At 38.2% G+C, this 23,362-nt stretch overlaps 1 protein-coding gene across 1 annotated transcript in view; it reads right to left on the reverse strand.

Moving 5' to 3' along the window:
• The window catches only part of lyst (lysosomal trafficking regulator), a 143,913-nt gene that overhangs the window by 78,068 nt on the left and 42,483 nt on the right, over window positions 1-23,362 (reverse strand). The window contains 3 exon segments of the mRNA XM_034184385.1: window positions 5,231-5,387; window positions 18,991-19,158; window positions 19,242-20,236. Of these exon segments, the coding sequence (XP_034040276.1) occupies window positions 5,231-5,387; window positions 18,991-19,158; window positions 19,242-20,236 (1,320 nt within the window).

Genomic DNA, 23,362 nt, shown 5'->3' on the forward strand with positions numbered 1-23,362 from the left:
ACCGCCAAGGATGTGATAAAACCATTGGCGTTTGTTTATTTGTCTGTCTGTTAGCAGGATTACGTCCAAACTACTGCATGGGTTTTGGCCACATTTTCACCACAGATAGATATTAGGCCATAGAAGACTCCAATAAATTTTGGAGGTGATCTGGATGCGGTTTCTGGATCAAGTTTTACTTTACTAGGCTTTGAATCAGATCAAAGCCTTAGATCAACACAGTGGTCAAAACAAGCTTCTTCCAGCTTAGACTTTTAAGTAAAATCAAGCGTTACCTGCCCCCAAATCAGCTGGAACAGGTTGTGCACTCCTTGATCACGTCACGTTTAGACTACTGCAATTCTTTGTATGTTGGTCTTAATCAGTCGTCTCTGCATCGTCTCCAGATGGCGCAAAATGCAGCTGCGCGTCTGCTCACTGGAGCCAAACAGCACCAACACATTTCTCCTGTTTTAGCTTCACTGCACTGGTTGCCTGTTGCTTTTAGAATTGATTTTAAGATTTTGTTGCTTGTTTTTAAATCAATTCATGGTCAAGCCCCATTCTATTTATCTGATATGCTGTCATTGCACACTCCAGGAAGAGCTCTGCGCTCCGCGGATCAGAGTTTACTGGTCTGTCCCAGATCTAAGCTAAGGACCAGGGGAGACAGAGCCTTTGCTGTTGTGGGGCCCAAGCTCTGGAACTCTCTGCCATTGAATGTCCGACTGGCTCCTTCAGTTGACTCTTAAGACTCTTTTAAAGACATATCTTTTTGCACTGGCTTTTAATACAAGATGAGCTGAACACTGCAACATCTTTTACTGTCTTGTTGATTTATTTTGTTCTTGTATTTAACGATATAATTTTAAATCCTTTTATTGTGCAGCACTTTGGGGCAGTGTTGACTGTTTGTAAATGTGCTTTATAAATAAACCTGACCTTGACCTTTGAAAGATTACGTCAAAACTACTTCACGGATTCTCCAAATTTGAACCACAGATAGATATTAGGGCATGGAAGACTCCACTGAATTTTGGAGGTGATCCAGATCGGGATTCTGGCTCAAGATTTCACTTTATATAGGCTTTGAAGGATTATGTCAAAACTACTTCAGGGATTCTCACCAAATTTGCACCACAGATAGATTCATTCATTCATTCATTCCTTTATTTATTTCATTCATTTAAAAGAAAAAACAGAAAAGCAGAAATAAAGCATCTCCATTACCAGAATGAAAAGGAGCAGAGAGAAGAACAAGTCTTATATTTTCTGCCCCTTTTTACAATACAATCTTTCAATATCCAGCGTCATTTTTCAACATTATTTAACAGATTGTATTTCTTTAACTTGTCACATACCACTGACTTATTTCATAATTATGACCATTATTAAATAGATTACATCTCTGACAGGTTACATTTTTAAACTTAAAACATTTTATACATTATTAACAAATTACATTTTTTTTCTTTTTTTTACTTCCTTACAGCCCACTAACTTATTTTATAGTTTCATACTTACTTAATACATCTAGTTTAATATGTTTTTTAAATAATTTAAGCGACCTTAATTCTTTAATTTCTTTGTTGAGATTGTTCCATAATTTTACACCATTTACTGCAATACTCCGTTCTTTTACTCTGGTTCTGTATCTTGGTTTTCTAAAGACTTCTATTCCTTTCAGTTTATAACTACTTACTCTTTTCTCAAACATATTTTGAATGTTTGTTGGTAAAGCATTTTTATTAGCTTGGTACATTGTTTGTAATATTTTCAAATCGACCAAATCACGAAATTTAAGTACCCTGTACTTAATGAACAGTGGATTAGATGGATCTCTAAAACCACTGTTGCTAATCACCCTTAAAGCCCTTTTCTGCAGAATAAACAAAGGTTGTATATAAGTTGTATATGTTGATCCCCAGATTTCTACACAATAAGTTAAATATGGGAAAATCAATGAATTGTACAATGTTAATAAACCATAACTAATGAATATTTTACTTTATGCAAAACAGCAATGGCTTTCGCTATTTTTCCTTTTATGTAATTTATGTGACTTCCATGTAAGATCTTCATCAATTATGACTCCTAAAAATTTCATTTCTTTTACCCTTTGTATATCCATTCCATCTATTTGTAATGACACGTTATTTTTTTTTGCTGTCATTAAACAATATCAAATTTGTCTTATTAATATTTAGTGACAGTCTGTTTATATCAAACCAATGCTTAACCTTTTCCAATTCTGTTTTATCACTTGTGCTACTTCCTGTATATCTGATCCAGAGTAAAACAGCGTTGTATCATCAGCAAATAAAATGCTACCAAGCACATTAGATACATTCACAAAATCATTGATATACAAAATAAACAGTTTGGGTCCAAGTACTGATCCTTGTGGTACTCCATAAGCAATATTACACAATTCTGATTTGATATTATTTATCTGAACAAACTGTTTTCTGTTTTCTAAGTAGCTTTTTACCCACTGATGTGCAATACCTCTTATTCCATATTGTTGTAACTTGTGAAGCAATCTTGAGTGGTCAATAACATCAAAAGCTTTTTTCAAGTCAATAAAAATACTTACAAAATAATCCTTATTTTCTATTGTTGTTGATATTTTCTCTATTAATTCCATAATTGCCATAGCTGTCGAATGTTTTGTTCTGAATCCATACTGAGCATTATTTAAAATATGATGTTTCTCAGTGAATTTATCCAACCTTGTCACAAAAACTTTTTCCATAATTTTAGAAAACTGTGGAAGCAATGATACTGGCCTGTAATTAGAGAATTTATGTTTGTCTCCATTTTTATATAATGGGACTACCTTGGCAATTTTCATTTCATCTGGAAAAATCCCTGTTGACAGAGACAGATTGCAAATATAAGTAAATGGTTCAATAACAGTTTCTATTATACTTTTTACAGTCATCATGTCTAAATCTTCATGGTCAGTTGATCTTTTGCTTACACAGTTTTTTACAATATTTCTTATTTCATCTTTTTCCACATTGTCCAGGAAAATACTATTGACCGTATTTACAAGTGTATGTAATGTATCTTCTACTATTGGTTTATTTCCCACCAGACTTGATCCTACATTTGAAAAATAATCATTAAACCCATTTGCCACTTCTTTTATGTCATATATCTCTTTATTTTCTTTGACAAAGTAATTTGGAAAAGTTGCTTTCGCTCCATCACTTTCAATCACACTTTTTATAATTCCCCATGTTGCCCTTATATTATCTTTACTCTTATTTAATTGTTCACTATAATAATCTTTTTTTTGTTTCCTAATTATTGTCAATAGTTTATTTTTATATTTTTTTGTATCTGTGTTCTGTTTCCTTTGTTTGCATTTTTAAAAAGCACCTGTATAAATAGTTTTTCTTTGCACAAGCATTTTTTATTCCCTTTGTCAGCCATGGTTTATTTACTCTTTTCTTACTAATTTCTATTAATTTACAGTTTTTATTATATGATTTCATCAATATTTTCATAAATGAGTTATATGCTACATTAACATCACTGACATAAACTTCTTCCCAATTTTGATTTTTAAGATCATATTTGAATGCCTCTAAGGCTTTTACTGACTTGTCTCTTTTAAAGTTTATAACAGTTTTTTTCTTGTACCTATTTTTATATTTAAATATTGAAAAGACTGGTAAATGATCACTAACATCTGTCATCAAGATCCCATTCCTGATAATTTCATCTGTTTTATTTGTAAATATATTGTCGATTACCGTTGCACTTTGCAATGTGATTCTGGTTGGTTTTGTTATCAAGTGGAATAACCCCAAACTATACATTGAATTCACAAAATCACTTATTCTTTGGCAACTGGAGCTCTCTATGTTAATGTTAAAGTCTCCACATATAAAAAGCGTTTTGTTTTTAATTTGATGGAATAACTATTATTCTATCTGTAAATTTCACAACACAAGTGTCTGGTGCTCTGTATACACAACTGATTAAAATATTTTTAGATGTTTCATGTACAAGTTCCACTGTTACAATTTCTATGATGTCATCCACAGTTGTCATTTCTTCTACAATTGTACATATCAGATCTGCCTTTATGTACAGAGCAACACCACCGCCCCTTTTATCTCTTCTGTTCACAAAATACAGCTCATATCCCTCTATTTGAATATCAGCCAGATACAGTTGTATGCAAAAGTTTGGGCACCCCTGATAATTTTCATGATTTTCCTTTATAAATCATTGGTTGTCTGGATCAGAAATTTCAGTTAAATATATCATATAGCAGGCAAACACACTGATGTTTGAGAAGTGAAATTAAGTTTCTAGTATTTACAGAAAGTGTGCAATAATTATTTAAACAAAATTGGGCAGGGAATAAGATGCTGTAGACTGATGAAACTAAAACTGAGTTATTGGGACATAAGGGGCGGTATGCATGGCTGGGAATCTATGTGACGTTGAGGGTCACACAGATTTCAGTCAATATCAGGAGATTCATGAGAACAATGTTCATGAATCAGTGATTAATTTGAAGTTTTGCCGGGGCTGGATCTTTCACCAAGACAATTACCCTAAATGCTGCTCAAAATCTACTAAGGCATTCACGCAGAGGAACAAGTACAACATTCTGGAATGGGCATCTCAGTCCCCAGACCTGAATATTATTGAAAATCTGTGGTGTGATTTTAAGCAGGCTGTCCATGCTTGGAAACCAACAAACCTGAGATGTTTTGTAAATTAGAATGGTCCAAAATACCTTCAACCAGAATTCAGACTCTCACTGGAAGCTATAGGAAGCATTTACAGGCTGTTTTTTTCTGCAAAAAGAGGATCTACTAAAAAATATTGATGTATTTTTTTTCTGTTGGGGTGCCCAAATTTATGCACCTGCCCAATTTTGTTTAAAGAATTATTGCACACTTTCTGTAAATCCTATAAACTTCATTTCACTTCTCCAATATCACTGTGTTTGTCTACTATATGATATATTTTATAAATTGCTGATCCAAACAACTGATGATTTATAAAGGAAAATCATGGAAATCATTAGGGCTGCCCAAACTTTTACATACAACTGTATTAAGGCATGGAAGACTCTACTGAATTTTGGAGGTCATCCAGATCTGGATTGGCGGACGTCAGGAATCTCTGACTGCTCGATATTAGTTATATATGCACATTTGTGGATTATTCAGGAGTGGGAGATGGCAGTAAGCACGTTTTAATGTTTAATGAGTGGACCTACCCTCTTCCTGCTTGGCCATGTCATCAGGGTTACTTTCACTGTCTGCGTCGTATCCCTCCTCCTCCTCTGAGGGCTTGACACCACAGCTCTGCACCTCGTCTACTTCTTCAGATAGATCACCTGCTGGAGCCACTCCTTCCACCAATGACTGGAGCTTCTAACAAGGAAAAAAATGGGGAAGGGGTGACATGAATTCCAAATTATTGCAATCCAAACACATGGGTTGATGTTAAAAATGAGATTAAATTTGAAACAGCTTACCGCTTTCAGTTTATAAAAAAAAAGAAAAAGAGGAAGTAGTAAGAAAAAAAAAAAGATCTGGACTGCAATGTAATTGTAAATTATTCTCATCACAAGCAAGCGCCTAACCGCTAATGCAGCGGCAAAATTACTAATGAAGTGTTTTCAATACACACAAAAAAAGTGCATGGTTGTGGTCATAAGGCAACAGCACTCACACAGCCTAGCTCACTAACATATTCACTTGATGATCTTGTGTGCATGGAGAGAAACGGAGACACACCCATGCACACACTCAAGCAAACAGCCTAACAAACATTTACCGGCAAAAAAGGAGAGGCTTAAAGTAATATATAACTCTACGTCTTGCAAAAAAAGACTTTACAACTGATCACTGACTACGAGTGAACTAAACACTTCAAACAAGGCATCTGATGGCCAGACTCTGTGGAGAAAAAGCCTAATTTGTAGCTAGCTTGTAATGGGTAAGTGAACATGACAGCCTGCTGTGCTCTCTGAATAAGAGCTAAGCTCTTAGAAATAGGTAAACTTGTTATATAAAAACCTAAATCTCTTGTGGTGGAACAGGCTTAGCCAGACAGGAATTTTAATCCTTATGGAAAAACATCTTATTTAGCAAGATAAGTAACACAAACTACTACAAAGACATTCAAAATGTCAGATGACTGAAGGAGGAGGAAAATAAATTATCTTTATGTATCTTTAAAAATAATAATTATTAAAAAATTTAAATTGCTGTATCTTACCCAGTGTCAACTGGCTTTAATGCTGTCCAGCGAAGTTACATTGTGACTGAACAAGTAAAGTACTGCCATGACTGGAGAATTTCTTTCTGATTTGCCAAGTCATTGTGGTGAGAAAGTGTTATCACGTCTGAATGTTCCTTAGAAACATATTTTGAGTGTCCATGCACTGCAGCAACAATGGTTAACAAGGCTTGGTTTTCATTTTGTTTGCAGGTGTGCATCCTTAACCGCCACTACTGCTCTTTATGTGTCTCCTAAAAAAAGTACAATTACTTTTCTGAACTGAAAAAAAAAAAAATCAACCTGCAAACAAAACATCCTTTTAATAATTTTTTCAGCTGCTTGGTAAAAGTGCCCATAATTTTTCTCTTCATATGAGTTACTGCTGGCACAGTGGATAAAGTGGTAAACTCATGTGCTGACACTGCACAATGTGAGGGTACACATGCTTGCTTAAAAATAATGTCAGAGGCGGGACGTTGCTGTCCGAGTTCTCACCAAAATTTGACACCTGAAGAAGAACCATTGATCCCTTTGTTGTACGAAACCAAATTCATGTAAAACACTATCATGACCCCACATGTTGCGTATTCTCAGTGGTGTCAAAAGTACACACATTGGTTACTTAAGTAGAAGTATAGATACTGCAGTTTAAAAACACTGGTAAAAGTTGAAGTATCAACTTGACCTCTTTACTCAAGTAAAAGTGAAAAGGTATGTGCTCCAAAACCTACTTAAAGTATAAAAGTATAAAGTAACCTTTAAAAAAAAAAAAAAAAAAAAAAGGTAGATGCCACTATATGAATTGAAAGCTTAATTTAAAAACTGATTCGTTCTACATGTGGCCCAAGACCCAAAACCCAAAATTACCCCCCAACACCACCTGTACGAAAATGTTTCAATTCTAGAAGCTCTGAAATGCAATCTGGAACTATTCCAGACAAACTGCAGTGAGTGCAGCATCCATTTAGTGAGAAAAAAAAAAAAAACAACTTTCCTTATTCAAATTCATTCCAGTAGTATTCTGCTCTTACTAGGATGCAGCAGTTTTTTAGTTTGTCAGATAGTTCTGGAGGAAATCACTGAAGAAATTAACACATTGAAAATATGGTTTGACCAAAACAAACTGTCATTAAACTTAAATAAAACAGGGATGAAATGGAGGTGTAAGAGTCACTAGGTGTTCACAGGAAACATGTATGTATGTATGTATTTATTTATTATTTATGTATGTTCATTGTTAGTTGCTTTTATATTTTCTGTTGTGTTTCTATTCAGGTTCTTTTTGTCTCTTTCTCTGAAATTGTATATAATAATCATTAGATTATCAATATATAAACAAAAATAAATTTAAGAAATATTACAATTTGAAAACAAATGCACCCGAACGTGAAGACAGCTGGAAATGCTTCATGCTAACTTTTAACATTGAAAATGCCATAGACATGCTAACGCGTTAGCGTCGCTCCCGTTTTTAAGTTATAAAATACATCTATCAACTGTTTCAGAAGACCGTAACAGGTCAGTTTAACATAGAAAAGGTAAATAATACTCACAGACGTATGCTCTTTAGGGTTTTAGTGGGGGAAAATTAAGCGAAAGAAAAAGTATAAACGAAGCAACAGATCGAAGCATTGCTTCAATCTGCGAACCACTGCTTCGATTGGTTCAAAATCCGTTCCTTTATCTTCATTGATCCATGTTTCTGATATAGCAATTATGTTAAATATTTTTTTAAATTGACTTAAATATTCTTTAATGTTGTTAAAGTTTGCATACAGACTTCTGCTGTTGAAATGGATTATTGATAATTTGTTATCCATTTTAATGACCCGATTAAACTGTTCATCTGTATAATAGCAACAACTGTCATTGATATTTGAGAAGAAATTATTGTCTGGGTCTATATCGTGCTCCAAGTCCAGTACATTGTGGTCTGTGTATTTAAATGTTCTCAGTTCTAGTTTTCTATGATCAGCAGTCCTGTGAGTTATATCCTTCTTGTCTCCAGATGTAGATGATGTAGTAGATGAATAGGTTCCTCTGGTCTGTGTCATGGTGTTGTGATGTGTTTGTGTCCTCATACCTTATTGATCGTATTTGTCCAGTTCCTCGATGTTCCTGATTTACCATAACCTTCGCTTGTTCTGGTGTTCCGTTCAGTTTGATGAATGTTTTGCAGTTGGATGTCCATGTCTGTTGAATTTTTCCCTGCTTTTTTTTAAGAGACAAGCTTTCCTGGCGATGTCTGCGTTTCTTTTGGTCAGATGTTTATTGATGAATACGTTTGTTCCTTTGAGTTTCCGTCCCTGTTTTAACAATGCCATTTTATGTTTTCTGTTGACAAACCTCATAACAGCTCGCTTGTCTCCATCCTCTCTCCTGGGCAGGGGGTGGCACGCTTCAATGTTATTACAGTCCATTCGAATACCTTTAGATTGCAGGAAGTCAGCCACTTGTTGTTCCACTGAGCTGGCCTGCTCGCTGGCCTCCCCTCCGCTGTCTTCTGACACCGCCCGTGCGTAGGATCGAGGTTTAATATGAATTCCTGTAATAATAACGTCGTTCATCCTTGTGTACTGTTCCAACTCCGCAACACGGTTCTCCAGGTGCACCAGACGCCGGTCTTTCTCGGTATTCTGGATCCGGAGAGCCTTTACTTCTTCCACCAGCTCCATAATGGATTTCTGCTGCATTTTAACAACAGAGATTTCCTCAGACAAAAAGTCCAGGGACTTCTTGATATCGTCTCCCTCCTCCGCCATCAGTGCCTTCTTCGGACCCATGGTCAGATAAATCCGCGCTGGCGCCTCGGTGAAACCGTGCCGGTGGAACTGCGCTGACGCCTCGGGCTTCAGGTGGAGCTGCGCCGGTGGATGTGCGCTGGCGCCTCAGCGCACATCCACTGGTGCTGAAGCCAAGAGTAACGAGGCTGTTTGTTTTAAAAATGTAAGGAATAGAAAGTACAGATACTTGTGTGAAAATGTAATGAGTAGAAGTCAGAAGTAGGCAGAAAAATAAGTAATGGAGTAAAGTATCGATACCTAAAAAGTGTACTTAAGTACAGTAACGAAGTATTTGTACTTCGTTACTTGACACCTCTGCGTATTCTACAAAACACAAACAGCAGCAGAGACAGCAGGGTCAGGCTAAGCCAAGGTCTGGAAGCATGTATCCACCACATTGCTGTATCCACCACACAAAAGAACTGCTCTGTCCTCTTTGGCAACCACCTAAACAGACAACATGCCCATCCCAAACTCCTGAATCATGCCCGCCTTTGCAATGTCACAGATATTTGGTAGTTCACAGCTGAATCAGCCACCAGAATCCTGGCACCAGAATCCAACCTGACAGGATGGTAAAGATTAAATTAAAGAGTAAAAAAACAAAAAAAAAAAAACAGGATTTATCCCAGATATGCTGGGATAAAACAATATGCTGTCAATGCAGTACAGATTAGCATTTTAGCATTGTTCATCTTAACCCTCTGGGGTCTAAAAGTATTTTCCCAATTTTACCATAGTAATTCACATTTTAATGTACTTTTTTGAGTATAAGAAGAAGAAGAGAAAGAAGAAGTGCCTTTATTGGTATTGTACATATATATACGCTATCAGTTCCAGTGGACTGGTGTTCCATCCAGGAGGAGTCACAGCTGGAGCTGCATGGTCCACACTGCTGGAAGGATTCTTTTTCCAAACTTCCAAATGTTATTTACTGGGTAACCGTGAGGGATCATCCATGGATTTGATCAGGATCTGGTGCAGTTGCTGGGTTTTGGATTTTTTTTTTTTTTTTTTTTTTGGTGGGGGGTGGGGTGTAAGCGTGTGGGTTTTCGGCACAGGTGCGTGTGTGCTCTGAAGCTCTTTGTACTCATGTGACCTGAACATTAATCTGATCGTTTTGAGGGTTCTAGTTGACGGTTATCTGTGCTGCTGTAAATGAAGGACGGACAAAACACGGCGGAAAAATACAGACTGACACGGCCCTTCCCTGTCACTGTCGTCTGATAAACAAATTAATTCCAACTCTCATCTTTCTCACGTTGTCATCCAATTTAGTGTGTTCTCCAGATTATAAATTGCATCTGTCAAAAAACCCACATAATTAAGAAAATAAAAATGCAACAGAATATAAATCTTTTTTTTTTTTTTTTACATTTTGCAAGAACTCAAGAGGAAAACACCTCTTTTTCAACATATAAATTGCGCTAGCGTATAATTCGCAGGATTTCCCAAATTAGTCAAAAAACAGGTGTTATAGTCTGGAAAATATGGTACTGTCTTGCATGTCTGTACATATCTATATGTATATGTATATAGACGTAGACTGCTGGGGGGTTCCCATGATGCACTGTTTCTTTCTCTTTTTGCTCTGTATGCACCACTCTGCATTTAATCATTAGTGATCGATCTCTGCTCCCCTCCACAGCATGTCTTTTTCCTGGTTCTCTCCCTCAGCCCCAACCAGTCCCAGCAGAAGACTGCCCCTCCCTGAGCCTGGTTCTGCTGGAGGTTTCTTCCTGTTAAAAGGGAGTTTTTCCTTCCCACTGTAGCCAAGTGCTTGCTCACAGGGGGTCGTTTTGACCGTTGGGGTTTTACATACTCTTGCTGTGAGGCACCAGTGCTAACCATTAATCCACTGTGCCGCCAATGAGCCACATATAAAAATGTTCAGAACAATCTCAGCTTTCAGGATGTGACACATAATTGTCTACAATACTGCATAGAGAAATAATTTACCTTTAAATGTGGGTATATGAAATGTATTTTTAGAAAATTCTTCAAATCTTAATTGAAAATATACCTTCATTCATGTGTACAAACTGTTTTGGTGCTAGAAATGGGTTTAATAAAGTAATTGGGTTACAAAAGTAGTGTAATATCTGAGGTAAATTGTAGATCAGTGAATAAATAAATAATAATTTTCCCTTTAGTATGGCTAGCATACTGGCATAGTATAGTTCTACGCTTTTTACTCTTATAATTCATTTTATTAGGAAATGGAGCGTGCCGCAGCCTCAACTTTACCTAAATTCTGGGTTTTTAGTGAAGCTTAGGGCTAGTGGCCGGCGATCACCTTAGTATTTCCTGTTTTTCTTGTTGTTTAATGCTGACAAATTATACCGTATTTCTTGTCTTTCTGATGCCTGATTCCGTTTTTCTCTCTGTTTAAGGTGCAGCTCCATCCAGAGATGGGTGTGGTATTTGTGCTGGAGACCCTCCTCTCCTGTGCACCAACAGCATTTCCTGTTTATTCGTTCTGTGAATTGTTCTGTAATTTATGTCTGTAGCATGGCTCAAGCAGAAGGTCATCCCTTTGAGTCTGGTCTGCTTGAGGTTTCTTCCTTAGAGGGAGTTTTTCCTTACCACTGCTGCTCTGGGGGTTAGAAAGATTAGACCTTACTTGTGTGAAGCGTCTTGAGGTAACTCTGTTGTGATTTGGTGCTGTATAAATGAAAATAAACTGAAATTGAAATAAGTGCCCAAAATGAAAATATGCAATTTCACAGAGTGAAAATGGTGTCAGTCTCTGTCTATTCGCTGTTTCGCAGTTGTGAATCTTGCGCCATCTTGTGGTATGTGACTCATGCAAGAGGTCAGTTTCAGCAGAGTTCCAGTTCAGGACACACTGTAAAAAAACATCATCAAGTATGGACAACAAGACAACATCAGGCCATGGCAGATGTCCATCAAAGGTACTACAGCTCCTCCAGATAACCCTCTCAACTATGGAGAACATGTCATTATCATAATCGCCCGTGAATTTGCTGGATCAATGCCATCCACAACCTCACTAGCCGTTGTTGACAGTTGTGCTCAAAAGTTTACATATCCTGGCAGAATTTTTGTTTTTTTGGCCATTTTTCAGAGAATATGAATAACACTCACGGTTAGTGGTTGGGTGAAGCCATTTATTGTCAAACCACCAGGTTTACTCTTTTAAAATCATAATGACAACACAAACTACACAAATGACCCTGATCAAAAGTTTACATACATCTGTTCTTAATAACATGTATTGCCCCCTTTAACATCAATGACAGCTTGGAGTCTTTTGTGGTAGTTGTGGACGAGGCTCTCTAATGGTAAAGCTGCCACTGAATATGTTTCGGACTTTATTTACATCAATTACAAAGAAATACAAACAATATGGTACTCTATGGTAAATCTGCATGGAGTAGACAGTTCTCAAAAACTGAGTGACTGTGCAAGAAGTAGAAGAGTGAGGAAAGCCACCAAGACACCCAGAGAACCCAGAAGAAGTTACAGGCTTGCGTGGCTATGATTGGAGAAATTATGCACAGTGCAAGCTTTGCATTTTGTATCACCAGTTATCCATCTTCATGATGAAGTGGTATAGAGGAGGATTTTCTTAAAAAGAAGACCTGAAAGTTTAGCTACAAATTGCCAGAAGGTACATCGGTATGTAAACGTTTGAGCACAACTGTACACTGGATGTGAGATGCCGGAACTCTGCTGGCACCGTGGTGCATTCTGGGAAGTGCAGGGTCCCGCTGGGGGGATTATGGGAAGCTTTAAAATACTCAATTACCAAATTTGAGTGATTTAGATAAAATGACACTAAATAAAGACTGTATCGCACATAGCAAGCTTTCAGGAAGTGGTCTAATGAAGTCTCTGTGATGTAATTCCCCCACCTGCCTTCCCTTTGCAATCGAGAATACACTGACCACTGCACTGACTAGCAAGTTGGGGGATGTACTGATTCCAAATCTGTGGCCCTCAGAGGGTGGTGTCACTGCAAAATGGAGGTTTCTATGCTCCCTTAATATCATTGGAAGATGATACCCTTTAATTAAAAGCAGCACCACACTGATTCCCATGTGGTGTAGAAACAACTAGACTTACTTAGCTAGCTGACTCCACCACCAACTAAACCAATAGGGGACTGTCTGTAGGCTGGAGGAGAATCTACAGTCCCAGACACTGTTTAGAAACTTCACCAGGACACAGAGGCAGGCAGACTATCACTATTTAACTGCATCACTGAGTCATTGCCTTTCTCTTCCATTTTGCTTCCAGTATTATTCTACATATGTTTGTTGATTACAGAAAACAGTGTTGCTACTGACAAGGTAATAATCAAGTTAATACGTAATACCATTCACAGCTGGCCCATCAAGAAAATACAAACAAACAAATATCTACCGACAGTCACGCACACAGAGATGTGATGAAAGAAAAGCAGATAATAGGCATATTTGAATTAAATGTGTCAGGCACAACATGAAGCCAGTGTAAACTGAAATAAAGAGATAAAATGCTCACAATAGAGCACAGCAGTTAGGACAAATGAGCATCATATACAGTTGTGTTAAAAATAATAGTGTGTTTAAAATGTGAGTGAAGCTGTAATCCTTATGATAGCTTTTATTAACATACATGTAAATGCACTGGGAACACTGTACATTGGGTTCCAAATCAAAACATGAAAATAAATGTATCAAATTTGTTGTTACTTTACAGAAAAGGTTGTTAAAAAAATAGTGTCTGCATTTTTCTTTCTGTGACCCTTTATCAGAGTCTAAGAGGTGGCTATTATTTAAGGCTGAAGGCAGCAAATGTTGTACCTGCTGGTTGTTGTGCATTTATCTCTGAAAATCGGAGTAAAATGGGTCGTTCCAGACATTGTTCAGAAGAACAGCGTACATTGATTAAAAAACTGACTGGAGAGGGGAAAATGTGTAAAGAAATGCAGAAAATGACAGGCTGCTCAGCTAAAATGTTCTCTCATGCTTTAAAATGGCAACCAAAAACACCAGAATGATGTGGAAGAAAACACAATTCAAATGGATCAATGAATAGCCAGAATGGCAAAGATTCGGCCAATGATCAGCTCCAGGGTGATCAAAGAAGGTCTAAAGTTAACTGTGAGTCCTGTGACAATTAGAAGATGCCTATGTGAAGCCAAACTATGGGCAATAAGTCCCTGTAAAATCCCACTGTTGGAAAAAAAAAAAAAGACGTGCTGAAGAGGTTACAATTTACCAAAGAACACACTGATTGGCCAAAGAGAAATGGTGCAACATTTTGTGGACTGACGAAAGCAAGATTGTTCTTTTTGGGTCTCGGAGCTGCACACAGTTTGTCAGACAACCCCCCAAAACTGAATTCAAGCCACAGTACAATGGTGAAGCATTGCAGAGCAAGCATCATGATATGATGATCAGGATGTTTCTCATATTATAGTGTCAGGCCTATTTATCACAATTCCAGGGATCATGGATCAGTTTGAATAAATCAAAATACTGAAGAGGTCATGTTGCCTTATTAGAGGAAGTGGAAATGATCTTGAAATGGGTTTCAACAAGACAATGACCACAAACACACCAGCAGGTGAGCAGCATCTTGGTTCCAGAACAACAAGATTAACGTTAAGGAGTGGCCAGCCTAATCCCTAGACCAATACTCTTTCTGAGGCAAAACCAAGAAATGCAGAGAAATTGTGGAATGCAGTCCAATCATCCTGGGCTGGAATACCTGTTCACAGGTGCCAGATGTTGGTTGACTCCATGCAATACAGATGCGAACAGTGGTTATACAACTAATATTAGTTCAGTGAATCACAGGAAAGATAAATCTTCAAGCATTTTTCAGTTTATACAGTAAATGTTAGAGCCTGTAAAGAAAAAATGCAGACACTGCTATTTTTTAACAGCATAATATTACTTTTTCTTCACTTACTGTAAAGTAATAAATTTGCTACATTGTTCTTCATGTTTTGGTTTGGAAGCGCATGTGCGGTGTTCCCAACAGATTTGTGTGCATGGAAATAAAAAGTATTACAAGAATTTTGAGCTTTACTGACTTTTTTAAACAAACTGCTATTATTTTGAACACAACTCTACATGCGCCTTCAGTAAAACTAAAATTTTGGATTTTTGGATGATATAAAGACTGTAACTTTAGTAAAATAAGGAGATAGTGTTGCAACAGAATGACAGCATTTGCCAATAACAAATTGCAACATAATTAAATGTATATCATTTAGAAGGAGCTTGTTTCTCAGTATTTTCCCAATAATTGCTCTAAGGACTAATGATTCAACAGATTATACACTTATACAATATAAAATTGTCTGGCTGTGATATAAAAAGTACATTTCATTTATCAACTCATATTTCAGAAATACTACAACTAAAGAATAAACTAAAATAATACCAATACGTGATGAATTTCTGCTAGATTTGAGGGGATTTATCCACAGGGATTGCACTATTTTCTCATAAAATAATGAAGGGATGTCAACAGGGATGGGACCAATCCGATCCCGGATCAGTATCGGGTTCCAATACCGATGTAATTCACGTATCGGAAAATACTGATCCAACCCGCGACATTTTCCGATACCGGAGAAGAGCCACTGTGAATCCTGTCAATTGTTGTTCTTTGCTCTCTGCTTGTTTACTGCCGAGCGGGAGAAGGAGAGGGGAGAGTTTTTCTAAAGCCAGGCTGTTTGAGAGAGCTCTCAAACAAGCGGTAAATTTCTGCGCTGTGCTCGGGTTCAAATTGTCTGTTCTTCGAGCACAGATTTTTGGAAAAATTAACTGAATTGTTGCTAAAAATGTGTGCTAAAAAGTTAGCCGCTTCACTGTCTCGAGGGTGTAAAACACCAGCTCAGCATGCAGCCGAGGAGGAGAAGCTGAGCAGTGATTCTGTCCACTGAAAAGGAAAAAAAAAATCCTGCGCATGAGCGTCGGTGATTACATTTTTTTTTTAACAGTTGAAAGGCTTTGCACAGGTCCAGGAAGTTTGCACAGCAGGAAAACAGTGAGAGAGGAAGAAAAAGAGAGAGAGAAAGCAAGCGAGAGACAGACAGGCAGAGGGGGAGAGATACAGAGATGGTGAGAGACAGGCAGAGAGACAGAGAGACAGAGAGAGAGTGAGAGAGAGAGAGAGAGTGTGTGTGTGTGTGCTGGAGGGGCTCTGCCCCCATACTCCCCACCTTTTTAAGCATTTTTCTTTTTTTGCTTTTCAGCTGACCCCCCAATTACAGCCCTCTTAACCCCCTGCCACTTTAAGCATTTTTTTTTTATGTAGATGTAAATTAACATTCAAAGTTTTCAGCTAGTTGACAGTAGTGCTGTACAATATGGCCAAATTATCGTATCTCAATATTGTCATATAAATTGTCATGTAAATGTCACTTATATACATGCTGTCCATATTCTTGAGCCACTTAGGTGGGTAGGGAGAGTTCCCATGGGATAGAAAAGCTTTTCAACCTACCATCACTGGTTCTCAAGAACAGGCAACTACGGTAAGTGGCTCTACTCTCTCTCTTTTGTTTTTAAATATATTTTGGTGTACCTTAGTAAACACTAGTAGAGTTCCACCTTAGATTTGAAATGTATAATAGAAGATATATCTTACTGAATTTTCATATCAATATGATATACGATATGACTATGATTTGACACAAAGTGCAGCAACAGTGAAAATTAAACATTCTTAAACAAAACAGTAATAATACCACACTCATTTTGCACTCATCATAAGGTTAGGATACTGTGCTCTCCAAAAGTATTGGAACATTCGGAATGTCACACACCTTCATTTGTTTATGCCATTTTAAATACAAGAAATACAAAAAATAAAGAATAAAAATTTCTAAAATTATCTTCCTCAAACTCAAACTGAAAGCAAATCTCTAAAACTTGATAAAAGTTGTAAATTAATAACCAGTTTTATTGCCAGTTTTCTTCAGACAAGTCAGGTGATGGAAACATGAACATTTCCAAGTCACTAAAAATGTCTTGGACTTTATTTACATCAGTTATGAAGAAATACAAAAGTTTCTTTCACCAAAACATCTCAAATCTAGGATTTCATCTCAAATGTACTTTCTGTCAAATTGTAGCTGAACTTTCAGGTCTTCTTTTTAAGAAAATCCTCCTCTACACCACTTCATCAGGAAACTGGATTTTATATTTTTAAATCGTTTATATCAAGTTGTAGAGATTTGCTTTCAGTTTGAGTTAAGGAATATAATTTTAGAAAAAAATGTATTTGAAATGGAATAAACAAATTAAAATGTGTGAAATACCAAGTGTTCCAATACTTTTGAGGGCAACTGAGAAACACTGAGGAGCAGCATCTTACATCTCGTATAGTGCAGCAGATCAGAGAATATTTAGAGTGGAATCCTGCAAATGATACAAGCATCACATTCAGCACAAATAATCCATAAACATGAACTCTAAAAAAAAACAAAAAACAAAAAAAAAAAACAACAAAAAAAAAAAACTGATTGGCCACTTGAATTTTCAATAGGCAGCCAGGTGGGGGTCAATTGAAGAATTAGCCTGGAGTCAAAATTAAAAGATGCTCCAATCATATAGAAAACCACACCAAATTATTTGGATGATCATAAAGATCCTCAAAAAAGGTGACAATCTGTGACGGAATGTTATGGAGTTATGAGGTAAAAGCAGCAAGAATGGTGACAAAGGTCAGTTTCAGTTTGTTCAGGGGTCAAAACTTAAAGTTGCTCCATTAATTTTGCTCCAGCTGTATTTGTGCTGAATTTGATGTTTGTATCACCATTTGAAGGATTGCTTCAGTTATCTGCTGCACTAATAAGCCAACAGAGTATGAACCAGCTGTTGGCTGTTAGTTTAAACGTGTGCATGCTTAAACAGCTAACAGACAGACATGGCAACCTTAATTAAAGGAGAAATGCTGCTTTTAACAACCTGGACCTCATTTCTGACATAAAATACGGTCGTTTACTCACCAGTGTAAGTTTGGTGTGATTAGAAGTAGATAGTTCATACGACGTGTTCAGTTCAAATCTGAAGCGAATATTTTTCTTCTTCTAAGGTGGATTAGAACTTTTTGTGGTACACAGCACAAACTACTGGACAGGAGGAACCTAGCAGTCAATGTGACTCACTAATTAAAAAAAAAAAATGCAGGTCTTTCAACCAAACGTGTGGTGCTGTGACATATCAATCATCTGTGTACAATCAGATTTCAGGGGAGTCCAATGAAACCTCTGCCTCTGCTCTAGCTCCACCCATGCCAGGAAGTGTTCAACATTTCCTGTTTCACTGTGACTGATAAATTGGCATTTCCTGTTTGAGTGTAAGCTTGCCACTTAGTTCCCGCGAGATTCCATGGGATCTTGTCTATCAATCCAGGAAGTGTCAAACCTGGAAGTGTTTGACATTTGAACATTTCCTGTTTTATTGTGGATTTGAAAATTGGCACTTCCTGTTTAGGACGCCCTGTACCATGAGTGAGCTTCGCACTGCTGCGCGACGCTTTGCTCATATTATCTGGATAATATCGCTGAAAAGCATGCTGAGCCTTGGCAAAAGAGTGTGCTTCACTGAGTGCACCTCTATCGACTAATGGAATCATCGCTTTGCATTACAAAGATGATTATCAATGAAGTACAATAAAACTAACAGCAAATAATTAGGACTACAAAAAAATGCAGGGAAAATGTTGAGTTTAGTCCCCCCCCTTTTTTTCCTTGGTTCCAGTGTTTTTGTGTGTTAAAATGCTCTTCAATTATAAACAGATAGATTATTACAGAAAAACCATGCCAAGAGCTACACATCATGTGAATGGTGAAAAAAAAAAGACTGCACCTATCTGCAGAGTATCCAAGCAATAGATGCCTGCCTGGCTCACCTGAATTTGGCACCTGATACATGAGAAGCCTGAACAACTTAAAACTTGTAACATAAGTCGCAGTATCTGCCAAGGTAGCACTCACCCTGTCCCTGTCTGGCTTCTCATCTGGTGGATCAGGGCAAATTGACACCTCAGCCAAAGCCACTCTCAGCAGAGAGTCGAAGAGGGGTACAGCAAGGTCAGAGTTCACCAAACCAGAGCGAGAGAGCTGATCTCTTACTTCAGACAGGGTCTCTTCCACTGACTGGAGCTAGACATGAAAACAAACAGTCTAATTGAAGTTTGGGTAACTGTGTCACCATGGTATTGTCAGTACAATAGAAAATGATGTACCTGAAAAGAAAGTTCAGGCTCTACTTTTTGTAGGGTTGAGTTAGCACTGTGTAGACAAATAGCCAACAGAGCCTCAAGAAGACGAATACTTTGTAGCAGCCACTCTTCTTCCATCTTCTTCGTTGAATCTTTGGTCTTTCCTTCAGCTGGACCTGTGCTGAGAATGTCGGAAAAGTCACGAGTCATCTCATCCAGGCCTTGTGAGGAGGCTGGAGCAGCAGATTCAGGGGTGCCTTTGCTCTTGCCCTCCCTCTTTTTTTTAGATTTCCCATCTTTGGTCTTGCAGGAAAGCTTTTGAATAACCATGACCATAAGGCGCAAGCAGACATCTAGGCCTCCAAGTCTGTAGAACTGCCTCTGGAATAAAGCACTGGTCAAGTAGATCCAACGACACACTGACCAAATGTCTGCAGCCCGGTGAACCTGATCTTTGGAAGGCAAAGCCACACTATCTGGGGACAGGTAGGGTAGTCGCCCTCCTAGAGGTTCACTAGCTGTACTGTCATAACCAGATGTGTCCTCAGAGTCGTTTGCCGAATCACGGTCAGAATCACCTTCTTTGCTGACACATAAAAAGGCCACACACAAGAACAAGTTGATGACATGGAGGTGGGTGTCTGCTCGGCTATGACCTAGTGCTCGACCCTGCCCAGTCCTGCACTTATGACGGGGATATGCTTCCTTTAATCCTTCATAGAACTTGCTGAGGCTCTGTGGGCCCTCTCCAGACCCTCGAGACCCCAGTTCTTCAGTCAGGCCCAAGACAGACTCACTTTCTTCAGCATTAGGATCCTCCAGCTCCTGAAGCACCCCATCTAGTTGCTGGGGTTCAATGCCTATTATTAGGGTCTCAAACACCTTTAAAGCCAGAGAACGTGTCTGGTCAAGGTACACCAGCTCCGTCACCTGGTTCAGCCCATTGCAGCTAACAAAAAGGTCTCTAATCATCCTGCAAGATAAGAAATTATGCATAGCAGAGCAAAATTCAATGAAAGCTGCACACAGACAATGTTGATATGGTCATACAGTACTGTGCATGTTATATACACTCAACAAAAATATAAACGCAACACTTTTGGTTTTGCTCCCATTTTGTATGAGATGAACTCAAAGATCTAAAACTTTTTCCACATACACAATATCACCATTTCCCTCAAATATTGGTCACAAACCAGTCTAAATCTGTGATAGTGAGCACTTCTCCTTTGCTGAGATAATCCATCCCACCTCACAGGTGTGCCATATCAAGATACTGATTAGACACCATGATTAGTGCACAGGTGTGCCTTAGACTGCCCACAATAAAAGGCCACTCTGAAAGGTGCAGTTTTGTTTTATTGGGGGGGGGGATACCAGTCAGTATCTGGTGTGACCACCATCTGCCTCATGCAGTGCAACACATCTCCTTCGCATAGAGTTGATCAAGTTGTCAATTGTGGCCTGTGGAATGTTGGTTCACTCCTCTTCAATGGCTGTGCGAAGTCGCGACGACGAACTGGAGTCGGGTCGAGACCCCGATGAGGACGACGAGCATGCAGATGAGCTTCCCTGAGACAGTTTCTGACAGTTTGTGCAAAAATTCTTTGGTTATGCAAACCGATTGTTTCAGCAGCTGTCCGAGTGGCTGGTCTCAGACGATCTAGGAGGTGAACATGCTGGATTTGGAGGTCCTGGGCTGGTGTGGTTACACGTGGTCTGCGGTTGTGAGGCTGGTTGGATGTACTGCCAAATTCTCTGAAACGCCTTTGGAGATGGCTTATGGTAGAGAAATGAACATTCAATACACGAGCAACAGCTCTGGTTGACATTCCTGCTGTCAGCATGCCAATTGCACGCTCCCTCAAATCTTGCGACATCTGTGGCATTGTGCTGTGTGATAAAACTGCACCTTTCAGAGTGGCCTTTTATTGTGGGCAGTCTAAGGCACACCTGTGCACTAATCATGGTGTCTAATCAGCATCTTGGTATGGCACACCTGTGAGGTGGGATGGATTATCTCAGCAAAGGAGAAGTGCTCACTATCACAGATTTAGACTGGTTTGTGAACGATATTTGAGGGAAATGGTGATATTGTGTATGTGGAGAAAGTTTTAGGTCTTTGAGTTCATCTCATACAAAATGGGAGCAAAACCAAAAGTGTTGCGTTTATATTTTTGTTGAGTATATTTTAGGGGTGTCACAATACATATATTTGTATTGAACCATACAGTACACATGCAATGGATAAGTCATTAACATTCAGTGAGCTGTGGTGTGTGTGTGTGTGTGTGTGTGTGCATGCGCATATGCAGGGGTGGTAGCCAAGTGGTTAGTGCACTTGGTTTCAATGCAGAAAGGGATATTCACACTCACTGGATAAAAGCAAAAGTCCCAATGCTTTTGTACGGTTTTCCAACACCGTATATACCACATTTTGTATAATGGATTTTCGCTGACAGAACAAAACGGTGCGTCCAATCGCAATGCATTTCAATTAAAAACCCCTCGCATATACCAGAGAGAGCAGCATGGCTGTGGCCAGTAACAGAGGTATAAAATGAAGTTACACAGTGACACTTGCTAATTCGAAGAAAGTGGGTACCACATTTCTGTGATAAAAAGACCAGTCATTTATTTTTCAAACTGTGCTCAGACACGGGACCTTGTTGCCTGCACTGTAATATGGTGTGAAGTTTCACACATATCCCTGGGTGTGACAAACCAAAGAGCTTTAGGACACAGCCCTCTGCCTGGCTCTCCATAGCCCGACGCACCTGTTAAATCGGACATTGCAAAAGGCTGTGATTTGTCACTTTTCTGGTTTCACTCTTTCATAACCGATCATTTCTCTAAGACTGCAAGGAAAGCTCAGCTTTCCCAAAAATGTAAAAAAATTAAGTGGTCAAATATGCACAGTTTGTTAACATTTCATTGACTACAAATGCATTAGAACACGTTTATCTTGAAGTTGAGTTCGTTCAGAATCAGCTACTTATCACAAATCGACTGACTACTTTGTTAACTTCTCATGAATCTTTTTCTTATACAGTCTGTGGTCAGCCGAGCGTCCGTTCACGTCAATGGGACTGCTTTCAATGTCTTTTTTCATTGCCTTGAAACTCGGCGGTCATTGGTTAAATGCCACGATTGTGTCCTGCCCCCAGCGGCCCAGCGTCTTTGGGGTGAATGGAGCTGTGGGTGGGCCAGGATGCTAGACCTCCATACAATGATTGGACGATCAGTCAAAAGGCTGAATCCCGTTTTGATTGATAGCTGACAGCTATTTTGAGAAATATTTATGTGATAATTAATTTGCACATTTTTGCGTATTTATGCATTTTTAATTTTATGCCAAAGAGTTTTGCATGCGGTATAAATCAGTCTGTTTTAAAAACGCATGTCAGTGCTACCAAACTAAAAAAAAAAAAAAAAAAAAAAAATCTTTGTACCGCAGCCAAACAAAATGAGTCAAAATCTGTGGAAAGACAATAGAAACTGACAAAACTGGTGAGTTTGATGCCAGAAACATTGACAGAGAAACAGGCATCATGTATTGATTTAGACGTTATGCAAGATCCAGGTACGTTACTCTCTGCTTTGTTCTTCAGTAAGTTAGTGTTTAAGGTGGTCCCACATTAATTAACATCCCGGTTTGCAACACATCAAAGTACCCATGACTGTAATTTTATCCGTGCATATATGGTAATAATTAGTGGTTGCTGCATTTTACTGATGAAAATTAGTGACGGAGAAACTGAAGCGTTTTGAACCATTGAATCAATATGAAGCCATGGTTGAGTGTTTTGAATCTTTTGATACAGTCAGATATGGCGACGTCTGCTGGCCATCCTTAAACATAACATTTGCATGGAACAATAAAGGGTAAGATGTCATGAAACAGGCTCTGTTATGTATGTTTAATAATAAAGGTTTTATGTGCTTCTTGAAATTTTTGACGGTATTTTTGTTTAGAAACATTAATCTTATACTTGTGTTATAATCCCTGAAGGAGTCTTCCCAAGGGATTAATAAAGTTCTAAATAAGGTTCTCTCTAATCTAATGTGATTGTGCCATCATAAAATACTGCATGTAATAGAGATATAAATAGTGAAATGCTTGTGCACCTAGGGACTGTTACGAC

The sequence above is a fragment of the Thalassophryne amazonica genome, chromosome 13 (genome assembly GCF_902500255.1).
Source record: "Thalassophryne amazonica chromosome 13, fThaAma1.1, whole genome shotgun sequence".
NCBI lineage: Eukaryota > Metazoa > Chordata > Actinopteri > Batrachoidiformes > Batrachoididae > Thalassophryne > Thalassophryne amazonica.